The 17,814-nt window shown below is 45.0% G+C and overlaps 1 protein-coding gene across 2 annotated transcripts in view; it reads left to right on the plus strand.

Annotated features, from left to right (window-relative positions):
• LOC309601629 (dihydropyrimidinase-related protein 2) overlaps positions 1 to 17,814 on the plus strand; it is a 56,165-nt gene that overhangs the window by 19,800 nt on the left and 18,551 nt on the right. For both annotated transcript variants that reach the window (XM_082334771.1, XM_082334772.1), the window contains 3 exons: positions 15,118 to 15,282; positions 16,435 to 16,496; positions 17,656 to 17,736. In XM_082334771.1, the coding sequence (XP_082190897.1) occupies positions 15,118 to 15,282; positions 16,435 to 16,496; positions 17,656 to 17,736 (308 nt within the window). The remainder of the gene's footprint in view (positions 1 to 15,117; positions 15,283 to 16,434; positions 16,497 to 17,655; positions 17,737 to 17,814) is intronic.

The following is a 17,814-nucleotide window of genomic DNA, read 5'->3' on the forward strand; positions in this document are numbered from 1 at the left end:
ATAAAAACTGTGGGTGAAATCCTGGCTTTGGCAAAGTAACGGAGAGTTTTGTCATTGACCTCAGCAGTGCCAGGAATTCACCCTGTATGTCTGGTTTGGTTTCAATGAACTTCATTTTCAGCTCAGATCAAATTCAATGTTGTTCCTTTAATTCTCATGGCAAACACATCCAAGGGAAGCACACAGGAGTTCAAGAATGTAACCTATTGTTTCCAAGCCCTGTTCTCATTTACTTCCGTTCCCCTTTAAAGTAAATTCACTACTACAGCATCAGAGATAGGAGAATCCGACTCTCCACTGGTATCAAAGGGAGTAGCCCCATTTTCTGTGCAGAACCAATGGAGATTTATCCTGGTGGGAAGCAGATGTGGCTCCAATCCTGTGCTTCTCAACTCATCCACTGGTCAGCTGGAATGAGGGAGAGTGGCTGGCGGCGATGATCTGAAGTAGCTCTTTTCTGCTCTACATCAGCTCTGTTCCCATAGGGCTCTCCAGTCCTTGCTTTCCTGAGCCCTCCTCTAGGTTGCTTCACTCAGGAGTTAGGGCTGATTTCTTTTTCTAGCTACTCGTTCCACGGCGGCCATCTGAACAGGAATTCCGGCTATGATCCTTCTGTCTCTACCCTCTTCAGTGCCAAAGGCAAGACTCCAGCTGACTCTGCTAACGTATGAAAAAATACAGTTGGTCTTGCTGTGCAGAGCTGAAAGGTGAAATGACATATTGTGATATGATTGTTTTTCTGAAACAGCAATTTTCGTGATCCTTTCTCCGTCTCTACCTTCAAACAGTATCAGTGTGGGTATGTCAGCCGAGGGTGAACAGCACTGCGCATGGTATAGGATAACATAACATTACGCTGGAAAAAACTCGGATATTCGCCCTTTTAAAATGTCAGAATGCAGCGTTTGGGTGTTAAGTTGAAGGGAGGATTCCAGGATGATCTGCAGAAGACTTTGGAGGAGAGAGGAGTACTAGATAGGCTCCAGCTTGTTCAGGGTAGCTTCCCTAAGCTCCCCTGTATTCCATGGAAAGAGAACAGTCCTTCTGGAGTTTTGGAAAAGGACTCCGTCTGAAGTTGTCCTTTACAAGAGGCTCTTTCTCATCCATGGAGCCCATGGAGCCATGGTTTTGTTGAGCTAAAGATGGCATTTTTGAGCCCTTATTGTCCCAGCTTGAGATAGGTTGATGCCCTAGGATATAAAACAGTCCCTGGCGCTGTTAGAGAAGGAAGATATCACTGCTAAGAACAAGGTGGTCTTTCCAAGTCTTGTGATGGTTTGGTTGCTTATTAACTGTGATGGGTGAAATCCCTGTCAAAATCGATGGTAAAACTCCCCTTGATTTCAGTCGAGGCAGGGTTGCCTTTCTCTGCTCCTAACCCTTCAGAAAGGATGAAGCTCAGCTGTGTATATTTACTGGCTCTCTGATTCTATAGCCTGTTTAATGTCCTGAGAACTGCATCTATTCAGGCCAGCTCCCACACACATTTCAGCCCCCCCCCCCCCCCCCCCCCCGAAGACTGTGCTTCTTCCTGGGTATCTGCTGTCCTGGGGTGAAATCGCTTGCTGACATTGCCTGTGTTGACTCAGTCAACCACTGTTATAATCATAGCGAGAAATTACAGTGAGAGAAATTATAGCTCTTTCTGGCTTGGTGACTTGGAAGCCAGCTGCCTTTTGAACTTGACTAGCAGTTATCCTAATAACATGGAGAATGTATGGTAGGGATATGAGCCTTTGTGTCTTGGGAGGTTCAGAAAATGAAGGGGAACTTCGAATGGGCTGCAGTCTGCTTCCTAATGCTTTACCCTGCTGTTAAAGAGAGAGCTCGTGTGCAGGGTGGCAGGGGTTTTCAGGAGTGTGTTAGCTGCTTAGCGCCGATCAAATTTGTGGTGAGTTGACACCAGGTCTCCCAGGTCATCCTGAAGATCACCACCTTGCTAGAAGGAAATGTTTCCAATCTAGTGTTCTTCCTCGCCTCTCAGTTTTTGAACTGAGCATGACTTGAGAGAATGGAGGTGCCCTAAAGGAGATCAGAGTCTAAACTGCAACATGAGCTTAGATTAGAGTTTAGAAAAGGGCTAGGCAGTGTTCTGGGGCAAGGGCAACTTGGCATGGGGTGGTATTTAGACCCACTAGTGAAGACTGGATCATATTCTACCCTACTGGGTGCTGCTCTTTTATATTATCAGGGTTAGCCCTATCCTGAAAGACAGCAAGAGTCTAAATGGTGGGCAAAGGAGGAGGATGGAAACAGAGACGCATAAGGAGGTGGCACAGCAGTGGTTGTGCAGTAACTTGCGGCCGAGCTGGAAGTATAAACCCAAGCGTTTTGAGTCCAAGGGCAGTGACCACAGAGCTGCAGTGTCTCACCAAGTCTCTGTGGCTGTGTGTACACAGCCCTGCATTATTCCGCAGACACCAGCCTGAATTTTGTTTCTTTTTGCACCCAGTAGCAGAGATAAAAGAGGAACTGTGTGGCTAGGGGCTGGCACTTCAGATGGGCTGCATTGGGGTGCATGGCGTGTTTCACTTTCTAGCAGCTGGCGGTGCTTCTTCTGCACCAAAGAAATGTTTAATTCTCTAGAAATATGATGAAAATGTCCACTTGCTTGTATAAAAGATTATTGGTGATTTATATGGGTAGAGGCTTCCTTGAACTCTGTTATTAAGAGAACGACATTACCACACAGGAGTGCAGAGTCCCTCCGGCCCTTTCTCTCCTCTCCCCAGCTCCCCTCGGTGCCTTTTATTACCCCCCCACTCTTCAGCCTCTGCACTGATTCACGCTAAATCTTGTTCGCTTCGCTGACTCCCAGCTTCCTGCTGATGTGTTTGTTGCTTTCATTCAGAGCGGGCTTAAAATCATTAATGAGAAAGTCAGTCCGTAAACAGAGATGGGCACTCCCCCGTTGCGAGCTACTCGTCTCAAGCTTTTAAACCCCTCTAAGTCCATTAGGCATCTCTGCCTGCAGTAGTGTGTGCAGCTACTGTACGGACGACGGCCTGCCTTGCTGGGGCCGGCTCTGCTTCCAGCCATCCCTGCGATGCTGCCTTTCTGCTGGATGGGATCTCCTCTATTGTTCTGATGGAGTTTCCAAAGGGGTCTCGTTGGAAGTGAACGAACCGAGGCTGCCAAGCCCTTGATGTCTCTTGCCAGTTAGCACAGAAGGAAACAGCTGTTCAGTCCTGAACATACGTTGTGTGTTATTGTGTGCATTTTATTTTTTTTTTTTTCCTTTGGGCTGCAGCTATTGTTTGTCATCTCTTTGCTGCTGAGAGAATAGGCTCCTGTGAGGAATAAAGGAGGACTTTAGGAGCTGTGTAGCTTTGCCTGAGGTTATGCAGGAGGCCTGTGGTGCGATAGTGTCTTTAACCCTGGCTGTCGGATATTCAGGCTGATGACTGCCTACCAGCTGGGCCATCTTTCCTTCTTAGTGCTGAAAGGTGAAATCAGCAGCGTCTGGTTTTGGACTGGAGTCCTGTGAAACCACGGCAGTCCAGTGTGGCTTGTGTGTAAGTCAATCAGTAGACTTTTTCCTGTTTTCCCATCTTCTGCCTTCCCCGGAGCTGCTGTGGATCCTGGCCCTTGCTCCTCTCCCAGCCTTCTGTCTCTTCGGCAACGCTGATTTTTTTCAACAGCAGGTGAGTGGGGCACTTGCTCCATTTCTGTTTTGCCCCGTTCTGCTCTGGACCCGCTCCACCCCTGTCACTGCAGAGGAAGGAGTGAATGGAGACTGTTCCACACGTGCTGGAGACTCTGGTTTAGTGATGAACAAATGAAGGTTGAAATGGCAACACCACTGACAAGTGTGGTCGTCTTCCTGCAGATGTGACTGACCTAGATTTTTCCATGCATCCAAAAAGAGGGATTTGGCACCCACTCAGGAGAAATAACCAGTGTTGTCTGTTTATGCAATAGCACTTAATACCTCTTATTCCATACAGTGGTTGGGATCAGTAGTGCTGCTTTCCCCCTGCATGGAGAAGAGTTCATGTTCTTTCATTTGAAATGCCGTTTTTAAATGCTTTTCTTGCTTTCACGTGTCCAATGCCCTCATCCCCAAGTCCCATGCCTTATGGATGACACACAGGAGAAGTAAAGAGCTAACAGATATCACCAATGTGGTGTGTCTTATATAGCTCCTTACACCAATGGAAAATGCATGTGATACTTTGAAGGGTGCAGGTGTAAAAGTTGGGTCCTCCAGCTAAAGCCTGTCTACGGTAGATGGAAAAGCAATCTTAAAAAAATAAAATACAATTATCCACCTCCATTAATGTAACATCATTAGCTGTCTGTGATAGGTTTTCAGGGCATGTGTGTTAAATCTTGCTAGATAACCTGTCTTAATCACCTTCAAGTTGAGACAAGGTCTTAAAAGAAACTGCAGGAAATGGTGCCTCCAGCTCTTTTCTTACCTCGTTTTTCTGGGCACGTATTTTTGCCTTCCTACCAGTGTTCAATCGCTTGGCTTCTTTTACCTTCCCCTGAGCTTGACTCAGCAGAAACCATCCTTGTCAGACAGGAACTTTTAACTTTCCACATGGGGAATTAGCCTTGCGTGTCAGGGGAAGGCAGCGAGTGATGCCTGAAAGAAGTGATGGCTAAAACTAAATGCGATATTTCTCACTTGGAGTGGATTTGGGCAAGCGCTGTCTGTAGAGTGAAATTTGACATCTTGGATCAGCAGAGTCTCTTTCCATCTTTCCTTCAGTCACTATGCCTTCAGTTCATAGATTCCATCTGTTTCTCAGAAACTGGATTTGTTTTAATCTTTCTGGTAAGAGGGAGAAATGTTTAAGGAATACAAATTAGCTCCTCCTGTCTAGCATACTTTAATCATGCTTATAAATTGCCAGTTGTTACCAACTTGGGGCTGTGCCTGCATCTTTGCACAACCCTAACTCCCATGGAAGCCATGCGCGCTTAAAAGGAATGCGGCGATGGGCACTTCAGAGTTACGGCTTCTGGGAAAACACTCTTTTCTTTCCTTGATACGCTACAGCTAGTGTTAGGACTACCTCTGTGACAATGGCTGTGTCATTTAATTTCTCCATGCTAGTTGCTAGCTGTCCATAATGGGAGCTGGCTTTGTTGCTGAGGGGTTGTAAGCTTTAATTCAAACGAGTTAAGTGCACCGAGACCCTCATATAATAAGTACAAAGTGATTATTTTTATGTAGAGCTGCCTGAGAGCCTGACACGTGAAACACTGAATGCCACTGAGCAATGAGATAGTCCCTGTCCCTCCCAGCTGGGATCCATGCAGATGCAGACACCCAGTCCCTGCAGCTCGTGATGCCCACCTCTGGTTACTGTCACGATACGAATAAAAGGAAAAACCCTGTGTGAGGGAGAGACCTAGCTGAGCCCTGTGTGTGTAAGGATCTTTTGGCTTCCTGGGTCCTGAAAGCCTATTTTAAGTAATAGGAGGAACAGTTAGGCTTTAACATGCAAATGTTAACTGGGAAATCTCTTGGGAATTTTCAAAGCCCATGAAAAAGGGCCGTGCTTTTGGAAGTTCCCCTTCCTGACCACTTCTAGGGCATATTTTCACCAGATTGCTTTGTTCCTGAAAGCAGTTACATATGTGCAGTGTGTATATTTTTGGAATCTGGGGGACTTTGTGGTGTTTTACATATGAATGAAATTCCCTGGCACAGCCTACGGGCAAAGTGAGCTGGTAAAGGAGTTCCTTGAGAACCATCCTGTATTATTACACAGCACTGCTTTTGTGCAAAGGAGAAGGGGGCAAGTTCCCAAAGCATAGCACAACAAGAGATAGTGTAACCCAATATTGCTTCAAAAATCTCATTCCAGAAATGCATGCCAGTTAATGATACTTCCCAACAGACTTTTCTTTATTTCAGCTAAGATTTCTCAGGATTTGTATTAGTGTCCAAAGAGAAGAGTTCAGCTGCTAATGGGGTAACAAAGTACTTTTCAGACTGATGTGCAGGGACTCTTTATCCCCTGTGAATTGAAAAAGTTTTGTAAAGTCTTTGTAGCACAACGGTAGCTGTACATGTGCAGGATGTTGGTACGTGAAGTCGAATTAGGCCATGCTACCAAGACCAGAGTTTGCTTCTGCTGCTTTGTGAAGCAGTTTGTTCTTTTGCTATGCAAACGCTCTATAAGAGGGGAAAATGGCAGCTGTATGGAAATGACTCACACCGAGCTGGCCCACAGCATGGATCCAGGGGCACTTCAGGCTGTTGATCAGTCTGGCTTTCGTGTTTGAGACAGGAAATTAAGTTGAGCTCTAGAATGTAAGAGTTGCCTGTAAAAGCATAGCGCATGGAAAAAAGAAAAGGCGGCGTCTTGTATGTATGAGTTTTCCTAACCAGTTTGCTGTAGGGGTCCTGGATTGGAAGAGCCACAGGCTTAGTGTCCACCTTTGGGTTGGGCAGATCAGGTGATGCCCAGGAGTGCATCCTTTTCTACTGCAAACATGGGGCTTTGTGCCCCCAAACAAGGGGGGGTTTCATGGGCCTGGGAAGATACCAGACTGCTGCAGAGGCCGGACAGGGCTATTTCAGACCGGGAGGAAGGAAATTCGGCAGCTGGGGACTGTGTCACAGAATTCCTATTTAAACTAAGGATGATCTAGTTAGGGCCTCCTACAGGTTATTATTACAGCAATTTCCATAGCTATTTTTGCAGGCAATATTAGCCTTACAAAGTTGATAGAAAACTAGCAGATGGCTAGGTGTAGTCAGAAAATTGACAGGTGAATGTGCTGCTTGATCTCTGTCCTACAACAGGTTTGTTAGAAAATAGGTTCTGCTGCACCTCCGCATCAAATCCTACTAATTTTCTCTGCGGACACATGGACATTTGGGTCTGATTCAGTCCTTGCTTCCTTGTCTATAGTTCTGTTTGACAGTCATCAAACTCAGTGGTTTAACTGAGAACAGAATGGGGACTCTCAGTGTCTTCCCAGCAGTGGCAGTGGCATGATGGTGATTGACGAAAACCTCTTCCTCAAAGCGTGATGTCACTTCATCACAGCCACGAGAAGAGGAAATGTCTGGTCCTTGTCCAGCGACGGGAGATGTTTATACGGCAAGTACACAGAGGGAAAGGACAGGTTCGCCAAGCAGATCTTCCCCGCCCCACCCCCTGCCCATTTCCCTCACAAGTTGTTAAAAAAAGTGATTCTGTAGAATCGGAACTCTTTGCATTTAGTTTATTTTGTTGGGGAAAAAATTCATCTTTCTAGTCCTGAAAACATAAAGCCCTCTCAGAACCATCACAAACTTCTGGTGTAAAAACTCCCGTCCTGCAGTTGTGTTCCTCTTCATCTCCAACGCCCCCCTGAGACAACCATGGCCAATAAAATGAAGCTGAGAAGCCAGAATCTGGTCTCGGTGACGATGCAGATCCAGAATTGTTGCAGCTTCCCGGCTAGTGGAAAAAGCCTGACGGGCAGCATATATCTCCGCTGACCTGAGAGGGACAGAACTGGCTTACAGCACTTGATCTTTTGTCCTCTTGTTTCTGATCAAACTTTTGCCCCTTGGATGTGTTGTTATAGTTGTGTTTTGCCTTGACTTGAAATCCATGGCTACAAACAGACGTTTTCTCAATCCCATTCCCTCAAGGTTTACAGGCCAATTTATATGGAAGTCTTTGAAGTCCTGTGTACTTTTTTTCGTGGGCTTCAAGTGTGGAATATGCCTAAAAGAAAGAATAAATCTTGGAATCACTTAAATATCTCTTTTGAACTTGGCTCCCCACCTCCTCTGTCATGGTGACCTCCTGAGGTACAGGCATAGCTTGGATGTACAATAAACCTGGACTGTAAAGAAATGGAGCCTTATTTGATCTGATCTAAATATATAGCCGTTTCAGCTGTTGAAGAGGGTTATTAATTACTGTTTGGACATACAGACCCCTATTCTTTACATTTATGTCCAGCTGGCATTAAATTATTAATCAGATTTTGGATCTAATCGGTGGAAAAGACAAGTGAAATATCTATATGACATCAGTGAGGGAATAACAGAACACTGCAGTCTGAAAATGTAATCAGTGTAGCACGGATATGTCTAATTCTTCTGAGCCTGGTCCAGCTTCTGATTCTCTGCTTGGAGTCTAATAAACTGGATCTAAACTGACAGAGGACAACGTGCGATGTCCTTTAGCCTGCCTTTTCTTCTATTAGTTTGGCAGACACATACAAGCAAACAGTCCTTGTGTAGTTGTGTTAGCATGGTAAATGCTATTTTGTGCAGAGCGTTGTTACTCTTCAGAACAATATCTATATTTCAGTATCTTTTCTTGGGGAAAAAAGCCCAACAACAGTAAAATAATGTGGGAATAAATCCCCAGAAATATACAAAGCTGAAATCTGATTCCTGGATCCAGGATGTTAAGAAAATTCTTCATTTGACTTTTCATTACCTTCAAGTGTACCAGCTTAGGTACGTCAGATACATGAAATGGTAACCTTAAAAGCAATCTTGTAGCTATCCTTTCTTGTCCTAGATCAAAAACATGACCTGGAGTGTGGTTTAGAGGAAGAACTGGGTATGAAATCAGAACATATGAGATGTGAGGCTCTTTTAGGTTACTTGATTTGGGATTTTTGAGCTCAGAAGAAATGCTGAGGTCTCTCTCTAGCCTAAATTGAAGCAGAGCCGCTGAGCTGGCAGCTGTGTTTCAATACTTCAAGCAGAGGTCTTGTTGCTGGGAGGCTTGACTTTCGAACAACTTTGTTACTGGACAAGGCAGCTTTTGGTAGCTCAATTTCTTGACATGTAAAAGGGTCATAATGGTATATAACCAACAGTAGAAGGGATTGCAGTATTTTACTAGCTGAGAGTTTGAAGTCTCTGGATGAAATAAGGTCTGTGATTATGGGATAATCTTGTGTGAAGCTTCTTGGGTCGGTCAAGGCCCTGACTTTCAGTTCACGTATATTGCTTTTATGCCACTCGCTTTCATAGTATTACTCCCAGTTCACACCAGGGCCAGGAGAATACTACTGCAGCCATAGACTAGCAACAACTCCAGACTTCTAAGCAGGGAGCTGTGCAATTACCAGGGCTGAATTTAATTACAACCTCTCAATAAAATGGCTTGTGACAGAATGTACAACTCAATAAATTCACCAGATTTCATCACATGCAGTTGCTGTGAAGATTAAGTAGTATTAAAAAGGCAGATGTGTTTATAGTGATCAAGCTGCTATTTAAAGTTTTGGGTAGGGGAAATCTGCCTGCTAACAGTTAAGCTTAAATGTTAAGGATTTTCACCTTATAAACTCCTCTTAAACAATAGGCACATTTAATGCTACTAGGAGCAGGAAATAATGTGTAAAACTGCAGTTTATAATAGCAACTGGAGCCCCGCATACATGGTTTTATTACATACACAAGTTTTGTAACATCTGACCCTAATTCATGTTTATATTGTCCATATCAAATAGCTTTTCTCTTTCCTGGTAGGGGTGTTCGTTAGCTGAAGATCAAGAAAAACTTCGTGCATGCTTTAGATGACACGTAATTAAACCAGCTGAAAAAAACCTTTACGGGGAAAGCTGGAACCAAGGGCTATTAATAGAAACTGCAGGAAGGGGCTGTTAGCAAGCCAAGGCCTGCTCAAACGAAGCAGGATGCAAAAAAGAAAAAAATTGAACATGCCACAATACCAGGAAGCTATAAAACCCATTAATCCCCACCCATGAGGACATCCATCCAAAAAGTAAAGTTTTGTTTTCAAGGCAAGGCTAATAGCTGAATTCGGCTCTCCCACTGAAGCAATAATTTCTCTTGAGCTTAGCGAGGGGTCAAAAATATAAAGGCATGGCTCTTAAACTGCGTTTTTTTGAGAGCTTCAAAGTGCCAGAGGGAGATTATATGGGATTTTTTATGGCCTCAGTCTCAAAGCATCCTGCAGGCTGTTGGTTAAATTCCCCAGTCTTCTGTGTGTGATCCCCCTTGCCCATGCAGAATAGCTACCTCCCTTCTCAAACCGGGCACTTGTTCAGGGCCTGAGCGAGAGCCGCAGATATCCCCCTGCTTCAGAAAAGCTCTTAAGGACCAGAAAGCCACAGTGTATCCGAGTTTGTAAAAGGAAGCCAAGATGTGATGCAACACTTTCTAAAGCCACTGTTTAAAGCTGAGATCGGCACCATTTTAAGTGTGCTGTGCAGCTAGAGGGTTGATGTGGTTTTAAAGTAAGTGAGAAGGTACAGCAGCTGAATAAAGAGCAAAAATATCTTTAAAGCCAACCGTTAATAAGCGCACTGACCAGTAATGTGATTAGTAAATGCTAGTGCTTTATAAACTGATGCTGTCACTCCTCCTACCCTACTTAGATTTTTTTTGTGCTTACGTTAAAAACAATACTACTTTGTTTTCCCCATACTTGGAAAGTTCCCTTTAAATCAATTCCTCTAAGTTTTTGCCTTCCCCTTTCATTTCACACCGAGTGCCTGATGCACTGGTGGCTGTTATCTCTCCCCCACAGGCTTCAACCATTTCGGCTCATAGGATGCATAACATCTCAGTGTGGCTGAATGCCAGCTCTGGTATATTAAAGCCACGCAGATAAGCTAACAGTGGTTCGTGTTGTTGTCTCACTTTGGCTTATTGTCTTCCGTAAATCTTGAGCCGATTAATCTGTCCAAGGACGAGCGAAGGATCATGAGCGAGACAGGCAGAAAACCAGCCGTGGATGATGGGTGGGGGGGAGCTGAAATACTTGGAAGTAAGAGCAGATGCACCTTGTAAGCGATGTGAAACTACGTAATGACGGGAGAGCAAAACCAGGCGCATGGGAGAGGTAATTAAGAGTCTTAGTGATTGTGGCTGGAACAGTCATGGCATGTCGGGTTCACAGGTGCCCAAATCCCACTGTCTTCCAAAGGGAGGTGAACGCTTGGTTTGTCTGGGATAAAGACAAACAGACCAGCCAGTAATTTTGGAATCTTGTCAGTATTTTACCAAGGGAAAAAATAGATGATTTGTAAAATACAAAATCCTTTTTAATTTTTTTTTTTTTTAAAGCAGTTACTTTGCTGATGTAAACGGGTTTGCTTGCGTCTAAGCCATAGGCTGTTGCATTTTGGATTCTTCATCTTGGAAGGTTAAAAGATAAGTCTACAGAATAAATATTCTGTTCATAGCTGAGAAACCACTGTAATCCTAACCTTGGCTTTGCCATGTAACTTGCTGAGAGTGCATGTTAAATAAAGAGAAACATTAGGATTAGGCCTGAAATTCACTCTGATTCAGGGAGCCGCTACAAGGACCACAAGCTATTTAATTCCTCCTTTGAAGGTCTCAGTACTGATGAAGTGATACTTAAACGATCTTTTCCTTTTCTCTCTTTTTCTTCGTTTTGTTTCTGGTTTTGGAGCAAGCTTTGAGCTTAAATTGAGCTGGCAACTTCCTTTTCAGACCTCAGCGGCTGACATCATTTGTACAGCAGTAATCAACAACAGGAAGAAAACATCTGGGCTTGGAAGCACGAAGAGATCAAGGCTGTAGTGCTCTAGAGAATAAAGGGGTGACAACAGTCTGTATTGCAACAGTTTGTCTTGACTGTGTCTTGCAGACGTGAGGCCACTCCAGCGGCTGCAGGAATTGAACATTCCTGGTTTCCGAGATGAAGGAACGAAAGATGGGACAGTAAGCTGTTGGGTTCCCTAGAGAGAAGTGGTTCAGTGAGGTCAGGACAGCACACTGGTTTTCACATGGGAAGCCTCCAGGGTAATCTCCACGGCAGGGTTTGCTGCGTGCTCTGGTGGGTCAGAAGACCTTGTGTCCGTGGTTCTGCAGCAGATCATACCCAAGGGTCATCTTGGGAACCTAGGGCTGTGGGAATGCAGCGGATGGAGCCTTCATCAGCTGCTTTGTACTGCTCCGAAGCACAGGGACCTTAAAGAAAAAGCTTTTTGTTTTACTCGGAGCTCTTGAGCTGTGCCTGAGGACTAGAAGGAGAACTTCCTCTGAGCTGCATGTGGGCGATTTCTGTCCATACCGATAGGCAGAAGTAGTTGCGATGCTCCATTCTTTTAACAGCAGGCGAAGACTCAATCTTGACTCTTCTCCTTTAAAGGGTCTAGGCTCATTCTTACTTATTTTGGCCCCCCCAAAACTCCAATCTTAGCATGTAGGGATGTAGGCCGTGATCTTGCAATGTAGTTGGTGCCTTCCATTGTAACAAGGGATGGTAAAATTGAGGAGATATTTGCATTTGTGTCTGAACTATCTCTACACTAGCACTTAGGGTTACATCCACCTTCCTCATGTCTTACATGCAGCATCTACTGCTTCTGCCGCCTCGCCTGCGGCAGCACAGCTTCCTTCCTGCTCCAGGATGCCGTGTGTCGGGCATCCCATGGTATGCTCTACCATGTTGCTCCTTGGCCGAGTCTCGTTGGACTAGTTAAATCACAGGGTTTTGAAGGCTGTTGGCTTACCTTGCACATTCAGGCTTCCTTCGTGCTGACTTCTTCCACGTGAATATAACAAAGTGGTTGATCAGTAATATTTGCCTGGCAGAGAGCTGCTATGGAAACAAACTGTATTCTGTTTTGATGGGGATGATGGGCGATTTGGCTATCGGTGAGCTCAAGGGAGCTGCTATGAGATGCGTCGGCAGCACAGCTTCCATATGAGATATCCCTAATCCCCAGAGCTGACTTTCATGCACATATGCACCACTACCTCCATCCCTTATCCTTATTGCAACCAGCTGTGGTTTGACTTTGTCAAAGATCTGATAGAGCTCCCTTACCCCCTCTCCTACTCCCTCCACAAACTCCCATTAGTCATACTTGGGCAGTGTATGAAATAAGATGGTGATAAAGCTCTGATCTGAGACACCAGAATCATTCCTAGGGGCTCCGTGCTGGGCTGTGAAGACTCCACTGTGTTAACCCCTTGGTGCCTCCAGGAAGAATTTCTTAATGCCCATACGCCATGTATCATCTCAGGGTTGACAGAGCTCTTAGGGCGCCTTTCATCTAAGTAGAGATGGATTTATTACTGTGGTGTGTTTAGAGATCAAATGGGCTTTTTTGGCTTTTTAATTAGTCAGTGGGCTGAGGAAGACAGCTCTTGTGTTAAGGCACTGGCCATTTGCGAAAACTCGGCTCTTCTCTCTGTCCCATTGGTAATGCAGAGAGAATGTTATTTTTCTCCTTGTTGTTCATACTACTTAAGCTAAAGATTAACTTTGGCAGAGTGACAAGAGGCTACGTACTGGCCAAGAAACAATTCAGTCTGCAAGTTAGCGGAAGGTTTCTGACCATTGGGGAGGAGGACCTGGTGGAACAGAAATTGGATTATTTTTTTTAAAAACAGGACAGTTGATCAGCTGGTTAAATTTGGGTTGCTTTTCCCAAGGGTGGTGAAAAGCACATCCTTGATCTGATGCCAGCCACCAGGCACGTTTCAGAGCTTTCACTCATAGCGTAGTTTTCTCTAATGGGCAGGACACTGCTGTCTGAGCAGACGAAGGCCACCAGCCACTCCTGAACCCCTAAGCCACTGCTGTACTGCCGATGTATCAGCAAAGAACTGTACATCACATCCTTCCCTTTGCAGGCTAGTGTGATACTTCGAGGGACAAACACAAGCCTTTTGGAAAAACACAAATATTTTAACTGCCGCTTTGCTATCCATCACGTAGCCACCTTTGCAAAAGGGAGAGAGGGTGGGCAGAGCTTGGAGGAAGGGATGGTTGTTTTGGGTAATCCTCTCAGCTTTCTACAGTGTGTGCACACCTCCAACATTGCGGATGTCATTACCAGCTCGGGTGGCTGAAGCTCGTGGGTCGTTCAGGAGAGCAGTACTGCTTTTGCGGCAGGTCGAGAGCTCCCGGTGTAAATCCAGTTCTTAAGGCAGTGCAAAACCAGTAAATCTAGGCTGACACGTCTGCATGGGGGCGAAGCAAAGCTTTGTACTTCACTGAGAGCGAGGAGGGCCCAAGGACTTTGTCTCTTATCCCAGTTGTGATTTAGAGCTAACTGCTGAGCTGATGGCAGCCCAGATACTCACCAGTAAAGTTAAAAATAAACTGCTTGAATTTCTGTGCTGATAATTGAAGCAACTTTTTATTTTTTCATGTGATTTGATGTAAAATCAAGACAGGGCTCTCTCCTCCTCCTCCTCCTCAACAGTGCCTGCCCAGTTTGTGACCCCTGAAGTCCCGCAGGCTTTTCCTACTCTCTCAGCAGCAGTTCAAGTTCTGAGATGCTGGCTTGCTTCTTTTATTTCAGTGTCCAGTGAAGGTCTTAGAGATCCCCTGTGTTCAAATAAAAATTTGAATGCTATTCAGATTACTGGGAGGAACACTAAACTTTCAGATCCAAATCTCTTTGGTTACCCTTTGAGGCTGTTCTGCATCTGTAGCACTGGTGGAGTATCCTGTAGCTGCCTATGAACCCAGTTGCTGCTGGACCTAATGTGTTAGGCTAGAACAAGGATCAGACTGAGCAGATGCCAGAGGCAAGCAGGACCATCTTGTTGTCAGGAGGTGTCTCTCCAGCCATGACAGGCTGTTGGTCCTGCTTCTTCCAGTCCTCACGCGTACACTGTCTCTGGAAGGTGCCCTCATCTGGGATGTGTAGCACAAAGCATCCCTGATTCACGTGTGGAGTCCTTGGTTGTCACCGTGTACGCGCCAGCAGCAATACATCTTTGCACTCTTTGGACACCTTTTCTAGCATGTCCAGAGGCACAAAGTCACTGCTTGAACATGAGGTGCTGCGTACTGAAAGTTGCTGACTGATGCTCACAGGGGATCTTGCCTGTGTCATTGTTTATTTGTCACCAAACAGGGGAGCGGTGTTTATAGAGCTCTCTGCAGTGGTTTGTGTTTGCTGCCCTAAGAATTTCATTTGCTCCATTCACGAACAATTGCAGTAAACAAGCTGTAGTAATTGGACTATTTCCTTCGGCTTTGGCTCCGTAATCAGCTTCCTGGCTGCATTCTCAGATGTGGGGCTTTAGAAACCAGGTCTTTCAAACTCAAGTATTTTAAGGGGAAGGGGATGTCTTGTTTTTGCAGCAGCCTCTGCAAAGCATGCTTTTTATCTTGGACATCCAGGAAAACTACTGCACCAGCCGTTTACCGATGCTTTGGTTGTCTTTCCCAGTTGATCATGTGGTTCCTGAGCCAGGGACCAGTTTGCTGACTGCGTTTGACCAGTGGCGAGAATGGGCAGACAGCAAATCCTGCTGTGACTACTCTCTGCATGTGGATATCACCGAGTGGCATAAAGGTGTCCAGGAGGAGATGGAAGCTCTGGTTAAAGATCATGGTAAGTTCCGCTACTGAAAGCTCAGAGGAGCCTTTTCCCTCTTTATTTTTTAGGACTGGCTTCCCTGTTCTTTAGGACTGGCTCCTGTAAAATACTTTATTCTTACGTCTCAATAAAGCTGTTCTGGGCCTTGACATTAACTTGCCCCATTCTGGCTTCTTGTGGAGGTTTGGGCAGTCAGTGTTGTAGAGGGCTCAGGGGGATGGTACACACTGGTGTTGCTGCAATGTGTTAGGTGGGTGAGCGTTGATTTTGAAGAGGTGAATCTCTCGCTGCTGCCATGCAGAGGAGCACCTTTGTTCCATGAAGGTCCTTTGATTTTCGTTACTGCAGGTAGGTGATAGGTTCAGCCATTGAACTGTTGTAAACAAGGGAAAAATCAGGCCCAGAAGGAACAATCCAGCACTGCTTGCTAAAAGTGGAGAAGAGCTGAATAAAATGACCTCATAGGTTTTTCCCCTCTTTAATTTCCTTGACGTTTCATCCTTAGGCTAGAGTAATTTTCCATCCTGTTTGTAGTTTAAAAAAACAACCTTTTACATCCTAATGAGTGCTTTCCCACACATGCTGGGTAAGAGCTTTTGCTGGTTCAGAAGGCAGGAGAGGGAAAGCCAGCTTAGGAGCACTCCCTGTGTCTTGGTCAGTATGAACACAGTGGAGGAGGGCATGCTTACGGACACGGATTCCCCATCGCTCTCGCAGGAGGGAGTGGGGGATCAGGCAGCCAGGCCCAGTCTCTGCTTTTGCGTGTGATGCATTTTGCTTATTTTTTTACTCAGCCTCCTACAGTGCTGAATCCACAGAATTATTCTTATTTCAGTGTTAAGTGGAAGCCTAGGGGTTTAGCTGTCCCCACGGCTGGAGCGCAGGCTCCTCCGTTCTCATCAGTTGTGTTAATAGAAGCCACATGGCTGAGGAGATCCTGGCTTTACACTGTGATCTGTGGAGAGTGCGTGTGCCTGTGTGCACGCACATGTGTGTACGCATTTCACAGCAGATTAAAGTAATTTATTTGTGTACCCATCATTACTGCTTGCGGGGCGGCTGATTGAGGGCGACATCTTCTCTCTATGAGGAACAGTGTGTTTCGTAGCTTTGTCTGTGCCTTCAATTTGTATGTCAAAGGTAATTCCTTTGCTCTCTTTCTACCAGGTGTGAACTCCTTCTTGGTTTACATGGCTTTCAAAGATCGCTTTCAGCTAACTGATTCTCAGGTAGGAAGGCTTAATGTTCACATGCTTCTGTCACTGCAAGCTGTGCATTAGTCTCTTACAGGGGTTTAATTTCAATACACTTGGATCTGATATTCTCTTTTGGTTTCAATCTTTGTATGTGTAACAGTACCCAAGATTTGCGACAGTACCCAGAGCTCTGGTTTGAAGATGATTTTTTTAAATAAAAAAACCCAACAACAAACCCTGAAAGACTTGGCTGGGGCAAGCAACGACAAAACCCTCATTTTGAGAGATCTAAGGTTTTATTCCAGCTCCTTTGGTGTGGAAGCAGTGGCAGTTTTATAAAGTGCTGCTTTGTGCCTAGGTGCAGAGCAGGACAGTGAGATCTCTGGCATAACTGTGTGTTTATAAGCTGAAAGTGATCCTAGTCCAGAAGTGGGTTTCTGGCTTTAGCATTGGAATCGCTGGGACCTTAAAAAGGAATTGCCCTCCTGTTTGCTGTTCTAGTGGATACGTTTGGGTACATTTAATTGTTGAGATGGGCAGTTTATATTTCTAAATGTGGTGGGAGGAGAGGAATGCCTGGGAGTCGTTTGGAACAGTGTAGGAGGCAGTGGTGTATGATAGTTATCTCTAAGGTCTCTGGTAAGCATTTTAATGAGTGACCATTGATGGAGCTGGCGTCAGTTGTGGGTTACTCAACCTGAGCCCTCTCAAACTGGTTGCTGGAGTGGGAAATCACACTGCTCCTATCCCAGGCAGTGGGAGAAGTGGGTGCAGGTTCTCCATGAAAATCAAACATAGGGTTTTTTTTTTTCATGCCAGGCAACAGTAAATGAAGGCATAAAACAGGTACAACTCTGTGTGCTCCTTAAAATCACTCCAGATGTAAGCCTGCACAGTTGATGTTTCTTTCTCCAGTGTGGTAAATATACCCAAACCTGGCTTTTGAATAGTGCTTCTTTGCCATATCAGTAGCATCTGACTATACAGATTGGGAAATGTAGTTGTAGGCAGGAAAATGGATCATATGTACCCAGCAGACCACATCTTATATTTCTTAATGCTTCTCTTTCTTTTTTGCATTCTGCAAAATTCTGTATGCTGAAGGAGTCTGGAGCGTATACTATATAATAGGTGCATACCTGAGTGTGTACTCGGGGTATATATATTGCACTGTGTGTTTTCTGTCTTCCAGATATATGAGGTCCTGAGTGTAATCCGGGATATTGGTGCGACAGCTCAAGTGCATGCTGAGAACGGTGACATCATTGCTGAGGTATGTTATGTTTATTCTGTGAATTATTAACTTCAAACTGCTGGGAGGGATTTAAATTCTAAATCCTTCTTTGCAAAC

This window comes from Platalea leucorodia (genome assembly GCF_965183815.1).
Source record: "Platalea leucorodia genome assembly, chromosome: W".
NCBI lineage: Eukaryota > Metazoa > Chordata > Aves > Pelecaniformes > Threskiornithidae > Platalea > Platalea leucorodia.